We start from the raw sequence: 16892 nt of genomic DNA, 5'->3' as shown, positions 1-16892 counted from the left end.
GATGATAGACATAGTTTAGTAAGTTGCCTTATTCATTTGTCATCGTGTGTTATTCCTGGATTGGTGTTTGAAATATTTTGAATAAACTGAGTCCAAATTGCATTTAAATTCGTTATAATGTAGTCTTATTTTGGCAGACTCCATGAATGCAAGTGACCATTATTGTCTCCTGCGGTTCCTGAATTCAATTGTGCGCATGCGCGGATCACGCATCCTGTTTTATTTCATTATTTTTCCAGGCGAAAATGGCTGCCTCTCTCATCTTAACCTCTACATTTAGGATTAAATGAGCATTTAATAGGCAACAGAAACGACAGTTTCGCTTGAAGTCAAAATGATGGACGCCAGGTCGTAGTTTGTGCAGCGCGTTTCCAATCATGATGGGGCTGCAAGAGAAAGAAAATGTATCCGATTCGAAATTAACCCTTTCTAGTCAACCATCCAACAAATAAGGTACGATGATTTCATTTTACGTTATACAAATAGCTGAGTATTGTGAGAAGAACATGCATATACGTACATACCGTTGGCCTATAGTTTTATTTTGCAAGCTCAAACTGTCTTTGTCTTGACATCACATGTGTTCTAACGCTATAAGGCCTGCCTGCTCCAGCAAGAGGGACCATCTCGAAATGCTTTTTTGGTATTGTGTTTGTCAAGGTGCTGCTTATGTGACCCCTCCTTTCTAATCACTGTACTCTGAATTCCTACAGAAAATGATGCATCAAGTGACCAGCAGCAACAGTGACTATTGTATGAGTGGGCTGGCAGAGGACTGTCATCCAGCCAGCCACTTTGATTTATGTAGCACCCAATCCAACAAATTCTACCCCTCTGCCACAGCCCATGGTCTGCAGCTGTCCCTTGCGGGCCTAGCCCCTTTACCACAGGGCATGCACAAGGCCATGGCATGTCAAATGCAAGAAAACCAGACTGACTTTGAGATCCAAACGGTGAGGATCGGGGACAGTGAGGATGCAGGACCAGATGGCTCTAAGAAGAAGAAGGGCATGGTGAAATCAGGGCGGAGAGGGAGGCCATCAGGAACCACAAAGTCAGCTGGTTATCGCACAAGTACTGGACGCCCACTTGGGACAACGAGAGCAGCCGGGTTTAAAACTAGCCCTGGGAGGCCCCTTGGTACAACCAAAGCAGCAGGATACAAGGTCAGCCCCGGCAGGCCCCCCGGCAGCATCAAAAGTCTAGCTCGGCTCAAGAAGCTTGAGTTTGACTGTGACAGCGCCAAGAAACTTGACTTTAGCAACTGTAGTGTCCCTAAGAAACTGGACTTCACTAGCTGTGATGTTCCATCTTTTGCATACAACATGATGGAGAAAAGACCCCTCTGTGAGCCCAGTGGTAAAGTAGATGAAGCCAGTGAATAGCTGGGAAACATTTGAGTGACAAAAGAACTCTGAGTCTCAAAAACTGGCTCTGCTTAAATCTCCAATGTACATTGTTTGACATTATCCACACCCTATAACTGAAATGCATGCATAATTACACCAGTATTTGCAATAAATGTATTTAGGTTTCAGACCTCTGAGTTTTCCCTCTTACATTTTTTCCTTTTTAGTTTTGATTATGTTCTCTCACTCCACTTTGATATTTTTGGTTTCTACATTTTCTACATCATTGAAACTTGCATTTTAGTACAAACAGCCAACCAATTCAGCTTTTTTTTCTTGAACATAATGACTATGTGGATATGTACTTGTCTTATCTGTGTTGTCCAGTCCACTATGTGTTTTGCTTTGTGACGTTATCCCACATCTTGCCTAAAATGGGAAGACTATGACACATGTTTAATTGAGCTGGTAAAAAAAAATCAATCCATAATATAAAGAATTTGTTCTTTTGCACTTTGTGTGTTTTTATTATGTTTTCTAACGATAGCAGTGTTTTGTTCCCAAACTCACTTGATAAGCACTTCAAAGTGTACATGTATGTTGCGATGATGTTCATGACAAAAAACTGACTTAAAAAAAAAAAGTTTTGTGAAATATGTAACAAACGCTTATGTGATGTATGTGAAACCAAAATAAAAGTCTTTTCCACTTAATTTGTCTGCCAAATCGAAACCGTGTTATTCATTGTGCGGACACTAGAGGGCTCGTAGACAATAAAAAATAAAATAAAACTAACTCTATTTACCCCTTCTAAAATGAAACAACCTAGCGCTGGCCGCTTTTTAAACCATCCCCACATATTGATCCGAGGGATTGGTTAAAAGTCTTCAACTAGAGGCCACGTTTTATTGTAAACGCTGCACATCTGGTGCATAAGGGTGTGTGAATACGGTTTGTGGAATCTATCTGTTTTTTCTTCCGGATCATTCACCATTAAAGGTTAGAGACATTCAAAGATCTGCGCAAAACAACCCTGACGTTATGTGGGGGCCATCAAAACCCGCACAGAGATTGAAGTTCCTTTCAGATCGTCGTGTGTGTGCTGAATGCTCTTTGTTTCATCTTTAGGACTGACCCACCGCAACGAGCCTTTTGTGCTCTCGAAGTTTGAGCGCTTTATTTTTGCGCATCTAAAACCCTCATACATGTCATGTGAGGGCGTACTGTGGAACGACACTTCAGTTTAAATCGCAATCACTCCGCATTTATAACACATGAAGAGCAACCTTCTTTTATCTCATTTTCCTGAGCTCCTAGCGGCCTGTTTCCTCATGTCAGAGGACTCTAGTAGAGGCAATATGGCGCGTGTAGTTTGGAATGGTCGGAGAGGCCGTGTGGCTCCGTGCGCACTATCATTTTGTTGTTTCGATCTCTGAATCACTGACCCTGCAGTCACACTCACCGTGGGAGAGGCGCAGGAATAGAGCAAATCTCACATACAGGTCATTCATTCGTGTGTGAGTACAATATCTTCTAGTTTGTTTTTGTTTTTGTATTTTAAACCAGCGACTATCAGAAACTTCACCTGGACGCACATGCACGCGCATGTCAATGCTTGTGTGCGTGAGTGGTTGCAAGTGTGCGCGCGTGCGTGTGAGTGTGAGCAGGGTGAGTGTCACGGCCCTCTGCAGACTGGGGGGTTGGGTAGCAGTGCCGATTGGTTGCTGCTCACCAACACAGTCAGCCTGGGCTTGTTTTAACATAACCGGGGGCACTTCGACAGCAGGCAAAAAGCATGTTGTAAATAAGCTGCTGTGGATGATAGGGGGACCGGGGGTGACACTGGTATTCGCCGCTGTATGATGTTGCAGCGCACCGGAGATACAATTGTTATTTTGTATCTAAGGTGACAGTTTTTTTTTTTTCAGGGGGCCGCCGCTGATGAGGCGATGAAGTGCAGAGAATGAGAGCTGTGCCTGGGCCTACTACGACTGCTGCTGCAGCCTGGATTGTGCAGATCCGCTCTCTCAAACCGAGAAAATCCCTCGCTTTGTGCTACATTCTCAAACATCCGCTGTTGGCTTCACGGTGACCGTCCTCCAAATGGTGAGTTTTTTCGCCTTTCTCCACGTGTTGTGAACTTAAAGGCGACCAGCACCTTTTTTTTTGTGTGTGTTTATAGTCGCTTCCTCTGTATGGCTGTAGCTTGTTTGTGCGAGCCTCTCTCAGTGTGTGTCTGTGATGGCTCTGTGTCACCACCTCTAACACAACCTCAGCGCTCCTCCATTGACCGTACGAGTCAACGACAGTCATCAGGACCCACACACACCGGACGAAGTGCTGCGATTTTCTGACTGTTTGTGAATGAAATGTGAAAGAGGAGAGAGCCAGTGGTTTGTGTTCTCCGTTTTGGCTCGACCGGCCTCTAGTATGGAGGCCATGCAATGGCTTATTTGTGTGTGTGTAGGTGTGTGTGTGTGTATGTGTATGCGAAGTCCATGGCTGGTATGCTCCTTTTTAGGTTTTTGTCAGACTCTGTAATAAATGCTGCTTTATTTTTGTAATGTTTTTCTGTCCAGTGTGTCTGCATGCTTTGTTGAAAATTAATAAAATAAACAGGCCTTCATAGAATCCACAGATGAGTGAAAGACTTGCCTAACCAACCTCTTTTTTTTTTTGCCAGGATACAGCCGTGACAACATGAATCAGTCACACAGACCGCCTGTCAGGGTAGGCTCAGTGTTTGGTTCAGGCCAGCCAGAGCTGAGGCCCCACAATGGTCTTGTGAGTCCTTCCTATGGAAACCAATTTGGTATCTTGAGGCGAGGGTCAGATCAACAGTCAGCTGTGCAGCTGCCATCTCCCAGCATCAAACCGCCTGCTGTACTGGGGTACAACCAGACTAACCGGTCACACTGCTACAATCCCCTGAGGAGGCTGCACGACCTGAACACTGTGGTCAGCAGGCCTGACCTGGAGAAGGACCTCCATCCCAACAACCACTTCCACTGTGCAAGCCCCATCAGTGATGATGAGTTCGAGGCACCCTCGGTCCAGTTGCCTCTCTCTCCAGGTGATGAAGACATAGAGTCCTTGGAGACGCTGCAGGATGTTAGAAGAAATGGCTTCTCCCCTAACAGTCTGGACAACTTTGAGCGCTGCTCTCCCATCCCCAATGGCTGCCTGCATTTTGAGTCCACACTGTTTGACAGCAGTGACATTAAGGAGGAGGATGAAGAGGGGGGGCATTGTAGTAGTGACGAGCTGGTGCCATTTCACCACCCCACAAAGTTGAGTCAGGACTGGACTGTTTCTGACAGCAGGACCACATGCAGCTCAGGGGGGAATAAAATAACATACAAACCTACTGTGTTTAACCTGATGTCCAAAACTATATCCGAACTCAACCCTACACTAAGCCCCAGCGCACTGCCGGACATCACTATGAGAGATGGTTGGAGTTTGGGTGAGGAATCACTGAGTGAGGATGAACTTACCTCTTCTGTTGACCCTGGACTTATCTCACCAGCCAGGACCAACTCCAATGTGAGTCTTAAGCATCACCCAGATAATTACTTTAAAAGCTTTTTACAACCAAGGTCAGGGTTTTTTGTTTTCCAGGGAGAAAGTAAGCCACCATGCACATGCATGACAGTGATATTACACTTTAATTTAGTTGTAATCGGAGCTGCTTGCTGTTAAACTGTTTCAAAGACCGTCTAATTGAATTGATGTTTCAGTCATCAGTTTTACCCCGATGGAGGAAGTGAGTTTTAAATATGGCCATGAGAAAACAAAGTATTAGGATTACCCTGCAAAGCAAATAATGCACATGAAGATTTTTTTCCTTTGATTTGCTATTACTGATAGTTTTAGTTCAATCATGACCAGATGGAACTTTGCTACCAAAAAAAAAAAAATGACATAAAGTTCTTGGGTTTTCTACATGGAACGTTAACATATGTTCTAATGTCCTGTTTAGTCAAACAGCCCAAAGAAAAAGCCTCTTCCTGCTGTGAAACACGTGGAAGGGGACTTGGTGTGGGCTAAATTTAACAGACGGCCATGGTGGCCCTGCCATGTCACATGTGACCCGGACAATGGGACCCACACTAAGATGAAAGGTAAGTTTTCATTGGTAAAGACGAGTGATGTTGAAGGATTTGATATGATTTTGGATTTTATTTTCAGATTGTTATTGGAAACTCCCCCGGCCAGCTGACAGTTAAAAACTGATCTCAGGAATTGTACAATACAAGCAGGGTAACGAATAAGTCCACTTTTAATTGTGTTTTCAGTTCCCAGTCCTCGTCCTTGTCGGATGTATTTTCTGGAGATGCTTGGGGACGTAGCGGAGAGAGCCTGGGTCCCAGGCACTGCCATTCTTCCTTTTGAAGGAGGCCATAAGTTTGAAGAGCTTCCAGTACTCAGACGAAGAGGGAAGCAGAAGGAGAAAAACTACAAATATTTGGTAATTTTGTAAAAAAAAAAAAATCTCTCGTCAGATCTCACATATAACGTTGTGAATGTTTAATTACAAGTTTTTTCCACTCTCGACAGATACCGAAAAGCTTACTGACTGCGTGGAAAGTCAGTGTAGCAGAAGCTGAGTATCTGCTCCAACATCGACAAAGGAATACTGGAAGCGTTCTTTCATTGTCTGTCAATGGAGAGGAGCGTGTGCCCAGCCCAGTCTGTGCTGAAAAGCCACAGGAGTCTCCCTCTGTCTCTATGGATCTGAATCAAACTCATTCACCCTTTAAAGGCCCCAAAGGAAATGAGCCTTATCTCATCAAGGACCCTGCTGCAACTCAATCCAACAAGAGCAAATTCTGTAAGAAGAAAAAGAAATGTCTGTCAGACATATTTGGACACATAGTTGGCGGTTCAAAGGAGGGATCTATAATTACAAACATTGTGGATCAGGTTCATACTACAAATCGTGCACTGAAAGAAGAGCCAAAGGACTCACCTTACGCAGACCTGGAGTCAGTCCCAATGCTGCACCGTCCTAAACGCACGGAGTCGTCTCCGACAGAGAATGTTGACAGTTTCATCCGGACAGAACAGGGTTCAACGAAAACAAAGTTTACCGAAAGAGCAAGTCGTTCTGTCGACTCTTCTGATCCTTCTCGTATTTTCAATAGAAAGACATCAAAAGAAACGAACTCTGAGCAGAGCAATGACCTGTCGAGCAGTTCAAATGGAAAGCACTCTATGGAACTTCCTGCCAGCAGTGGTCTGATGACTCGGGCTCTGAGAGCAGAGGAAGAGACGGATATCAAAGATGCACTGGCTACTAGCCAAAACTTAACAGATGCCCCGGCTGTTAATTGTCCTGATAATGCACCTACTCATACACCCATCGAAGATGAAATCTCTCCTCACTGGGTATCACCCAGCAATGCGTCCTGCCCTCCAAGACGACGTGCGAGGAAGCCTGATAAGAAACGCATTCATAACGGCTCAATGATGAAGTCAAAGAGTTTCAGCTCGAGTCTACCCACAGTGCAACCTGTTCAAATTAAGATGGAAAAGCTCGATCTGCCCTCCTCATCCCCCCCATCCTCATCTCTGTCTCCGATGGAGGCCTTCCAGGATCCGAAGGAGCTGACTTTTAAATCTCTGGTGAAGGACGACAGCAGTGACTCTGAGTCGAACGCATTCCAACCTGATTCGAATTATAAATTCAGTACCTTTCTCATGCTCCTGAAGGACATGCATGATACCAGAGAAATGGAAGGTAAACCCCTCACTCTGCCACCGTCGCCAGTCCTGATCAAAGAGGAACCCTTGGTCATGCCTACGTCGACAGGGGGAGACTCGCTGAAGGGTTCTGGTGATTTTTTCCCTCCAGGGATTAAAAGAGAGAGCCAAAACAGAGCTTCAAAAGCCAAGAGTAGGACGAAAGCTATCATGTCAGCAGACACCTACCACTTTGAAGACTTCCCTGTTCACTTGAAGACTGGAGGTGCAGACAAGCAGCACAGAAAACAAAAACTTCCCGCCAAACTTAAACTCAGCATACCAGGCCTGTCTATGGACCTGGCGGACTTGGCTTACGGCAGGGGGTTTGTTAGTGGCCACGCCGACTTAGCTGATCCTGGGTCAGCTCAACCTACGGCCCGCTTCCCCAAGAAGAACCCGGGATCCGCCGTGGCTCCAAAGAAACGATGGCAGCTGGTGGATGAGACTGCTGTCGATCCGGGTAAAGTTACTAGCAAGGCATCGGCTGAGATGAATGGGTCTTACTCCGTGGGAGCGTCGCCAGATTTCGAGAAAAGGGAAGAGAACGACTCGCACGGCTCAGACACGGGCAGCGCAGCCGGTAAGACGCGTAACTGCTGAGTTGCGTTTGTTCACGGAGAAACCACAATGAGGAAGAATTGCTAAACCTGTACATTTGTGTGATGAAGCTCAAATCTGTCGTTTTGTATTTTATAAATGTGTGTTGTTTCTCTTTGGGACATTCAGAGAATAAACGCCTCCGAAAACCAACTAAAAGGCTCCTCGAATCAACGGAGGAGTATGAACAAATATTTGCCCAAAAAAAAAAATCAAAGAAACACACCTCAGAGTCTTCCAAATGGGTAAGAGTTCCCTTTTTTTTCTCTCAGTTGACTTACCGTGTATATTTTGTTTCCAAGTGAACACATCTATATTACCCCAATAAGCACACCATTCTGAATGTTTGTACAAATAGTTGGATCTTTCCATCGTTTATCGTGTTCTTGCGACATCATTTTAGATACAAATCAAGATTTTTTCATTCCCGTAAAATCTCTAATGTCACGGGAACGGCGCGTTCGAAGGACATACTCATTGGTGCTCCGTTTGCCCGATGTGTTCACAGCAGACATCGATGATGGCCGCGCTTCACGATGTCAGCACCACAGCAGGAACGACTACCTCATCCTCGTCTTCTGTGGAGCCCGCCGAGGCCCTGTCCGAGCTGGAACAGAGTCCATCTCATGATGCACTCTCTCCTGTAGCACCCTCAGTATCTCCAACCTCAACACAACCCCTACTTGACACAGAGGCAGTAGTAGAAACGGATCTACCTCCTGCAACAGGTAAATAACTCTTTGGACTGTATATCATTTTAAGGCCAATATAAACTATCTTGGTGTGTGCCAGATGTGTAATATATTTATTTTCATCAGTCACCCAAGAAAGAAAGCGGCCAAGGAAGCTGTTACAGAAGGTGCTGGAGTGTACAATAGAAGAAGTATCTGCAGCTCCAACAAAGAAGAAGGTATGTTTGGAATCTGCTACTGAACTAACAAACTATTCCTGTCAGTGTTTTGGAACAGCACAAATGTTACGTCTGTCTGTATTAAAGGAGCCAAAGCGGTGCAGTGGAGATGCTGCAGAGATAAATGTGTCGGCCAAAAAAACTCAGGTACCACAAAAGCACAATCATAATGTCTCTGTCGTCTTTTCGAACAATGTGTCGATCTCAACGATCCTGACGGCATAAAATATCACCTATGCTAGGTTGGATTTTCAAAGAAAGAGAAGCCTGCACCTGCTGGATCCTCCTCTCTTTCCCACGCTGCTTCCTCCCAGAACTCCGACGTCAAAGATCGCCTCAGGGTCCTCTCTCCAAACACACCTCCTAGCCCCCAAGGATCAAAGACCCCCAAGCGGGAGGCAGAGATGGAGGCGTGTAGCATCAATGAGAAACAAAATGAACACACTGGAACACTAACACCCAAACCTGAGGTGTGCATGTTTGCAGATCAGTAATAATAATTTGTAGCTTTGTGTTCGATAACATTACATTCTCTTCAGTAAAAATGTCTTTCTTTCGCAGGCCGTGTCCATTGGTTTGAATGATACCTTCTCTTCCCACGTGGATGTGAAAGTGAAAATAGGTGCTACGACCTTAAAGGAGAATGTCTGTCAGGTCAGATGATTTTCTTTTTTTTTCCTGCATATGAGCCATCCTTAAATGATGACGGGTATCATATCAGGATGTATCTCATTGAGTGTTTGTGTCTGTGCAGGTGTGTGAGAGGACAGGAGACCTGGTGCTGTGTGAGGGACACTGCTATGGAGCCTTTCACCTGCAGTGTATCGGCCTGTCAGCCGCTCCAAAGGGAAAATTCTTCTGCGGTGAATGCAAAGCTGGTGGGTGCCTTGATGCCGGTCTTGATTCTGTCTGTGATCATAAATGATTCCTCACTGAATACTTTCGATGGCTTTCAGGGGTCCACTTGTGTTTTGTGTGTAAGAAGTCTGGTAATGGGGTCAAACGCTGCATCATACCACTGTGCGGGAAGTTTTACCACGCTGACTGTATACTTGCGTACTCGGCAACACAACCACACAACAAAGGCCTCCGCTGCCCCCTGCATGTGTGTCTGTCCTGCCACATCACCAACCCTCTCAACATCTGCAACTCGAAAGGTAAGCTCCACTGTGTTCGAGTACAAACCGCATGATGCCATTGGAAAATGACCACAGACATTTGAAGCCGTCATTTTTGCAGCATCATACATTAGTCAGGAAGCGACTCAGTAAATCATTGGGATATTTATCATGGTGCCGACAATTATTCTTTTTATCCCATGAATGAAGTGAACAAAGGTTAAACGGTAGCCCTGATTACATTTTGGTACCTTCCTTGTAACAGTGTTAGCACAAGGGTCTAATAATGCATCCCTGAGCACCATTAGCACCATTAATTACTGTGTGTTGTTTTCACCAAAGTCTATTCTACTACCACCACACACACACACACACACACACACACACACACACACACACACACACACACACACACACACACACACACACACACACACACACACACACACACACACACACACACACACAGAGCTACACACATCGCTTGATGAAGTAATATCTGACACAACAGCTGCCTTTCACTGACATATGTTACTCAGTTGAATTATTTCAACTTAATCAGCTACACGCACATCGTAAGTGATCATTAGTTTTTGTGATCAGACGTGTTTTGTTGTCTGGACCAGTAAACCTCTTTGAATAAACGGACAGTTTCACCCGAAGAGGCGGCTCTTTGTTCACGTGTTATTGAAGAAATATGTCCCGTCAGCTGCCATGTTTGTTCATGTAACGTCACCTACTGATTTTAAACGGTAGCGTGTGTTGTGTTCGATCTTACCCCGAGAATCACCAGCTGCACACGATTTCAGCCCAATGTCCTCGTAACAGTGGAGGTTAAAATTGGCACTCTTAAATCCATTCCTCATGTGCGTTTGTTGTACTTTTTTATTTTCATAACATTAAAAAGTCTTATTTTCAGTCAGACAAGTTCAAATTGTAGAAAAAAAGCTGCATGAAGCATTCAGTGTACAGGAAACACTGTGTTATTAGTTCTTGTTACGAAACCTAAATACATGTTGATGACGCTCACTCTGTCTCTCTCTCCGCGTCTGTGTTTCAATCGCAGGTCGTTTGGCGCGATGCGTTCGCTGCCCTGTGGCCTATCATGCCAATGATAACTGTATGGCAGCAGGCAGCTTGGTGCTTTCCAACAACAGCTTCCTCTGTCCAAACCACTTCACACCCCGCAAAGGCTGCAAGAATCACGAACATATCAACGTGAGCTGGTGCTTTGTCTGCTCTGAGGGTAAGTCGTCGTCGCTTAAAGGCAGGGTTGTCAATTTTAGAAAACTAAAATGATTTTGAAAGTAGCATCCTCTCCGTTCTCTGTATTCACTCACCCACCTCCCCTCTGTGCTCCCTCAAAAGCCCCGCCCTTCGCTTACATGCACTAGCGCCATTGGTCCACAAGTGGATTTCAGCTCATGCTTTGAGTGTGGGCTCGTTCATGCATGAGTTAGAGAGGCTTGATTGGTTCAATAAAACGTGGTCGAGTGCCGACATTGGTCGAAGTTTTTACTTTTAAACTGCTACAGATTTTTTCAGAGCACATGTATTATTAATTACAGTCAGGATCTAAAGACAATTTCAACCAAAATCTTATAAAGTGTATTTGGAGAAAATGATCTACCCTGCCTTTAACTGGTTGTTTTAACCACCAGATGCTTTACTACTGTGAAAAACGAGGTTAAGTGTAAAATGATTTAAGGACTTCTTGGACCACAGGAATATGATGACGATTGCTTTAAAAACTCCTCATAAAAGTGGCTGTTTTCAAAAAGCGTATCATGATTGGTTCTTATTCTTCAGGGCAGCATTATGTGTTGTAAATGAAACGTTCTGCCTCGTATTTTTTCCCCAATCAAATACAGCCTTGTTTATCTTTTTTTTTTTTTCTCCGTTTGTGCTCTACATCTGCACCAGGGTCTGCTTCGGGATCATTAATGCAGGAATATGTCCAACATGTGGTTTCATTGGTGTTGACTTAACTGGTTACATCTGAAAAGATTCAAGATGAACTTTATTTGTCCCACAAAGTGAGAAAAGCTACAGCCATAAAAAAACAGACAACAATCGATATCATTCACATTCAACTCATGTGCACAGTTTCTGCTTCTTTTTTTCTGAAACGTTGTTAAACGTTTGTTTGAACTTGAATAATCCATGTAATCAATCTGTTCTTGGGTTCTTTAGGGGGGAGTCTGCTGTGCTGTGAAGCCTGTCCTGCTGCCTTCCATCAGGAGTGTTTGAACATGGAGATGCCTCAGGGCAGCTGGTTCTGCAACGACTGCAAGGCCGGGAAGAGGCCTCGCATAAAAGATATACTGTGGGTCAAATGGGGGCGTTACAGGTAAGGCCACGCGGCATCGCCTTCCCTTTTTACGCGCAGCGACATCAGAGCTCCCTGTGTTTGTATTTCTGACTTCTGATGGGACTCTTTAGGTGGTGGCCTGCCGAGGTCTGCATGGCTAAAGACGTCCCAAATAACATCTTGAGATTGAAACATGAGGTGGGAGAGTTCCCGGTGCAATTCTTTGGCTCCAAAGATTTCGTGTGGACGTACCAGGCGAGAGTCTTCCCCTACATGGAGGGTGACACTCACAACATCGAGAAGATGGGAAAGGGTGCAGACGCAGTGTACAAAAAGGGTGTGTAGTGGTGTCCAATGATTGTATACGTGTATAAAGATTGTGTTCCTGATGTATGGATTCATATCATGTTTTCAATTTAAGGTCATTATGGTGAAGGCTGATATTTGAGTTGTTTGTTGTCTTCGTAGCCCTGAGTGAAGCAGCTGAGCGGTTCAAAGAGCTTCAGGCAGAAAAAGAGATGAAGCAGCTTCAGGAGGACAGAAAGAACGACAAGAAGCCTCCTCCGTACAGGCACATCAAGGTACATACACACAATCTGTTCCTTTGTAGCCTCACTACAGCGCAGTCTAGCGACATGATGGTTATAAAAATAAAAAAAAATCACGCCCTGGTCTCTGTCTCTCAGGTCAACCGGCCGATAGGGAAGGTGCAGATCATCACTGCTGACCTATCGGAGATCCCGCGCTGTAACTGCAAGGCGTCTGACGAGAACCCGTGCGGCATCGACTCCGAGTGCATCAATCGCATGCTGATGTACGAGTGCCACCCCCAGGTGTGTGCGGCAGGGGAGCGCTGTCAGAACCAGGCCTTCACCAAGCGAGAGTACACAAATGTGGAGATTTACAGGACGCTGTCGTGTGGCTGGGGTCTACGGGGCCTGTCGGACATAAAGAAGGTATTTAGGAAGCAACACGGTGGCGACATGTGCGACAGCTGAAGTGCAATACTCGCATGAATGTGTTGTTAACCTCTCGCTCCCGTCGCTATTTAGGGAGCCTTCGTGAGTGAATACGTGGGAGAGGTGATTGACGAAGAGGAATGTCGAGCCCGTATCAGACACGCCCAGGAGAACGACATCTGTAACTTCTACATGCTCACATTGGACAAGGTGAGTGTGGTACAGCTGGGCAACAGACACTGGAGTCACCATCAAGGTTGAATGTTCGGTTCAAACTGGTGTCTGCTTTTGTTTTTCCAAGGACCGGATCATTGATGCCGGGCCCAAAGGGAACCAGGCTCGCTTCATGAACCACAGCTGCCAGCCAAACTGTGAGACTCAAAAGTGGACTGTGAATGGGGACACCAGGGTGGGGTTGTTTGCGCTACAAGACATCCCACAAGGTTTGAGTGACCACCTCCTCCACAGTGTTGCTATTTTATCAATCGTCGCACAGGATAAATGTAACTTAATTTATGTAATCTAATCTCATGCACTTTAGGGGAGGAGCTTAAGTTCAACTATAACCTGGAGTGTCTTGGAAACGGGAAAACTGCCTGTAAATGTGGAGCACCGAACTGCAGCGGTTTCCTCGGTGTTCGGCCTAAAGTAAGAGTCGGCATGATGAATGATGAAAAGACTGGAGAACTCCTCTTCCACCATTTAGATAAGCTTGTGACAATCCGTGTGCTTTTCCCCTTCTCTAGAACCAGCCGTCAGCAGAGAAACCGAAGGAAGGGAAGAGGAGAGTTTCCATGAAGAAGAAGACGAAGCAAGAAGTGACAAAGGAGAGGGAGGACGAGTGCTTCAGCTGTGGTGACGGAGGTCAGATAGTGTCCTGTAAGAAGCTGGGCTGTCCGAAGGTCTATCACGCTGACTGTCTCAACCTGGCCAAGAGACCTGCAGGCAAGTAGAGGTGGTGGGCTGTTAGTGTTAACATTAAGATGACTTAACACCCTTTAGAAGTAGTGTTACAGCTGAAGGTTGATTTTTTTTTTTTTTTTCTTCCTTCTCTTGAATTCTTGAAGAGCTCCATAGATGTAACACAGGAGTGTAAATGTAGCGCCTTGAACAGGCAGTCTGATTAAGATCACTGCTTATAACAGGGAAGAAAAGAGATCATTCATTTTAAACACCAAATAGCGCTCTTGTAGTAGAAAAGCCGATGGTATCCCAGTCTGTGATTTTTGTGTTGCATTACGGCGTGGGGGAAACACAACGTGTAAATAAACAACAGTGGCTCCACATCCACACACACAGTGCAGCTTTGCCCAGCCTACCCGGCTGCTTCCCAGTGATCCCACCTCACCCCTGTGCAACGCCTCTGTTACTTGGTCTTGACTCGATCCCACCATCTTGCCTCTCTGATATTCACATTGAAGTCAAGATAAAACAGGACTGTAAAAATATCACAAATAGAACTGGAAATATGAAAAGGGCTCAACGTTTATCGAGGCTTTGTTAGTTGTATAAATGTAGTTGTCTTTGTTTTTAACTAATAATGATCAATGAAATTATGTACAGAAGTAAAACAAAATCTATATTTTATCTTTGTAAATTTGAATTTTAGCATAATTGGATTTCCATTTGGGCTGAAATTGAATTGAGTAAAATAGAAATGGACTTTTTGGGTCCAAGCTTAAAAAAAACAAACCTTCAGGGCTGATATCAATTTAAGCAGCATAATTATGTTTGTATAAAGAAGGAAGTTAGGCCAAGGCTTCATTTTGTTTTCATGTACCGTTCTACGTTTTGAAGCCTGACAACGAACTTGATTGGCATGAATGTTTGATTGTGGACGACCGCTCGGCGTGATGCCGAGAGGGAGGAGGAGATTATTTAGGGCGAAATATTGATAGAACAAATATATCTTCAAAACCAGCATTTTACTGAAGTACAGAACATCCAAGCAGAGTGACTATCTAGAGATTTATATCTCTGCTTATTACGTCAATATCTCAAGGAGAAAACTATTAGCTTTAAAATACTTCATTGTGGTATCTAACAGGTTTTTCACCTTAAACCCTTAAAAAGCCAGCATACTTTTTGATAAGTGACCAATGATGTCGATCTCTACAGGGCGATGGGAGTGTCCATGGCACCAGTGTGACATCTGTGGAAAAGAGGCGGCGTCATTCTGTGAGATGTGTCCCAGCTCGTACTGTAAAGAGCACCGTGAAGGAATGCTCTTCATTTCCAAACTGGACGGCAAACTGTCCTGCAGCGAGCATGACCCGTGCGGGCCCGACCCCCTGGAACCGGGGGAGATCCGGGAATATGCACCCAACATGACCTCCACTCTTCCCAGTGCGGAGACTGCATCTGTCTCTGTCTCGCTGGTCCCAGACTCAAGAAGAGCCCATTCTGCTCCCATCACCTCCCCTGCCGGTCATGCTGCAGCGGCTGGGCCAGGTTCTCCTCCTCCTCCTCCTCCTCCTCGTCTCTACATCAACACAAAGACTGCTACCTCCAGCTTCATCCCTTCTAACAGGTCTTATCTCACAGACGATAAAGGGTTCTCCATGTCCGCCTCTTCTGAGAATGAGAGAGAGGATGGCGAGGTGGAGGACGGCGAGGTGTGCGGGTTAGAAGTGGCAGACGCTGATGACGAAGACGATGATTATGATAATGACGACGACGACGATGATGATGAAGAAGAAGAAGAAGCAGAGGAGGAAGAGGAGGAGATGGAGATTGTGGAAGAGGAGGATGAGCAGCAGTATGGAGTTGATCTGGAGGAGCAGGACCAGGAGGAGGAGGATGATGAGGGGGGGGATGTGTTTGACTCTTGGGGTGATGATTATGTGGATGAAGAAGACGGGGAGGTGGATGAGGAGGACGGGGAGGTGGATGAGGAGGACTCGGGAGAGTGGGGGAGAGTGGAGGACGAGGACAAGTGACTCAGTCCACTGCTGCATAACTACTCAGAAAAGCTCTCAAAAGACACACAACCAGTAATAGACTATTAAAGAGTTTGGTACCTACTTGAATGCATCACTGCCTTCACTTTGGTACTGCGTTGCCTTCTTGTCCCCACACTGCTGGACTCTCAGCGGGGAGGTGTACTGGTGCTAAGGCTCGAGGACTGACTCAGTCTGTCTCTTTATACTTCTGTTTATATGTTTTTTCATGTCTGGTGCTGTTTTGTCCCTTCGTTTGTTGTCTCGACATTGTTTACATTTTTGGTCTTTTTTAATGTTTGGAATATAAGAAAAGGTGAGAAGTTCTTCCTGACCAAACTGTCATCATAACGCCATCTTACACTATGGTTACTGTCTTAATCTTTCTGACAACATGAGTTATCAAAGTAGTGTTCTCACTGGTCTTTGTTACATTAAAGCACAACATGTCTGCTTGGTGCTTCTGAGGAATACAAAAATAAAACCCACTGGAGTCATCTTGACTTACTCACTAAAAACAGCTGGTTCTTTGTGTTCATTCAGTATTTATTTTTTTCCTCCTCACAGGAAGGTCAGGACGAAGGCACGGAAAAAAAGAAATCTCTAAATACATCACTGATAAAACTTTTATGTTTTTATATTATTTTATTATCGTTGCATCCAGCACTGCTGTCTTACCAACTTAGTTGAAAATAAAACACCGCACTTATCTGTTAGTCTTACAGTTACATCTGGCAACATATCGCAAGACTGTTTGAAAAACAATTTGTCAAAACAGGCGGTAAAAAATAAATGTTTTATAGTTTTTGTACTGCTTAAAGATAAAGTAATTGATGCTTTGGCCAACACTCTGCTTGACCAACACTCCAACAACAATTATTTCCGGCAAAGTGTCGGGAAAGAGTGGGAATATGTGCACCTATGTGATCTTTATAAATGCTGTCTTTTTTAAATTCTTAGG

General features: G+C 44.9%; 2 protein-coding genes across 3 annotated transcripts; both read left to right on the top strand.

Moving 5' to 3' along the window:
• Positions 1–212: 212 nt before the first annotated feature.
• LOC306829589 (UPF0461 protein C5orf24 homolog) lies at positions 213–2062 on the top strand. The gene is made up of 2 exons (XM_079352683.1): positions 213–453; positions 714–2062. Exon 2 carries the CDS (start codon positions 717–719, stop codon positions 1383–1385), a length of 669 nt encoding a protein of 222 aa, XP_079208809.1. The 5' UTR covers positions 213–453; positions 714–716; the 3' UTR covers positions 1386–2062.
• Positions 2063–2832: 770 nt separating this feature from the next.
• On the top strand, positions 2833–16451 carry nsd1a (nuclear receptor binding SET domain protein 1a). 2 transcript variants are annotated; one of them, XM_079351914.1, is made up of 24 exons: positions 2833–2866; positions 3278–3455; positions 4033–4895; positions 5332–5473; positions 5648–5820; positions 5910–7677; positions 7824–7939; positions 8206–8422; positions 8513–8604; positions 8692–8751; positions 8847–9074; positions 9166–9258; positions 9359–9482; positions 9561–9761; positions 10789–10968; positions 11916–12072; positions 12165–12370; positions 12502–12614; positions 12720–12989; positions 13086–13202; positions 13294–13435; positions 13534–13640; positions 13739–13937; positions 15111–16451. In XM_079351914.1, exons 3-24 carry the CDS (start codon positions 4050–4052, stop codon positions 15929–15931), a joined length of 6372 nt encoding a protein of 2123 aa, XP_079208040.1. In that variant the 5' UTR covers positions 2833–2866; positions 3278–3455; positions 4033–4049; the 3' UTR covers positions 15932–16451. The 2 variants fall into 2 exon arrangements, with proteins under 2 accessions (XP_079208040.1, XP_079208039.1); XM_079351913.1 differs by having other exon boundaries at positions 8203–8422.
• The last annotated feature ends 441 nt before the right edge of the window (positions 16452–16892 follow it).

This window comes from Symphodus melops (genome assembly GCF_947650265.1).
Source record: "Symphodus melops genome assembly, chromosome: 9".
Taxonomy (NCBI): Eukaryota; Metazoa; Chordata; class Actinopteri; order Labriformes; family Labridae; genus Symphodus; species Symphodus melops.
The sequence above is the reverse complement of the archived record's forward strand: the minus strand, read 5'-3'. Positions and strand labels throughout refer to the sequence as shown.

Excerpts from the sequence above, each read along its gene's own strand:
- LOC306829589 (XM_079352683.1), top strand. The coding sequence starts at position 717 with ATGATGCATCAAGTGACCAGCAGCAACAGTGACTATTGTATGAGTGGG.
- nsd1a (XM_079351913.1), top strand. The coding sequence starts at position 4,050 with ATGAATCAGTCACACAGACCGCCTGTCAGGGTAGGCTCAGTGTTTGGT. Across the intron at positions 9,483-9,560 it reads CTGCGGTGAATGCAAAGCTG|GGGTCCACTTGTGTTTTGTG; the intron begins GTGGGTGCCTTG and ends GATGGCTTTCAG. Across the intron at positions 13,436-13,533 it reads GCTACAAGACATCCCACAAG|GGGAGGAGCTTAAGTTCAAC; the intron begins GTTTGAGTGACC and ends CATGCACTTTAG.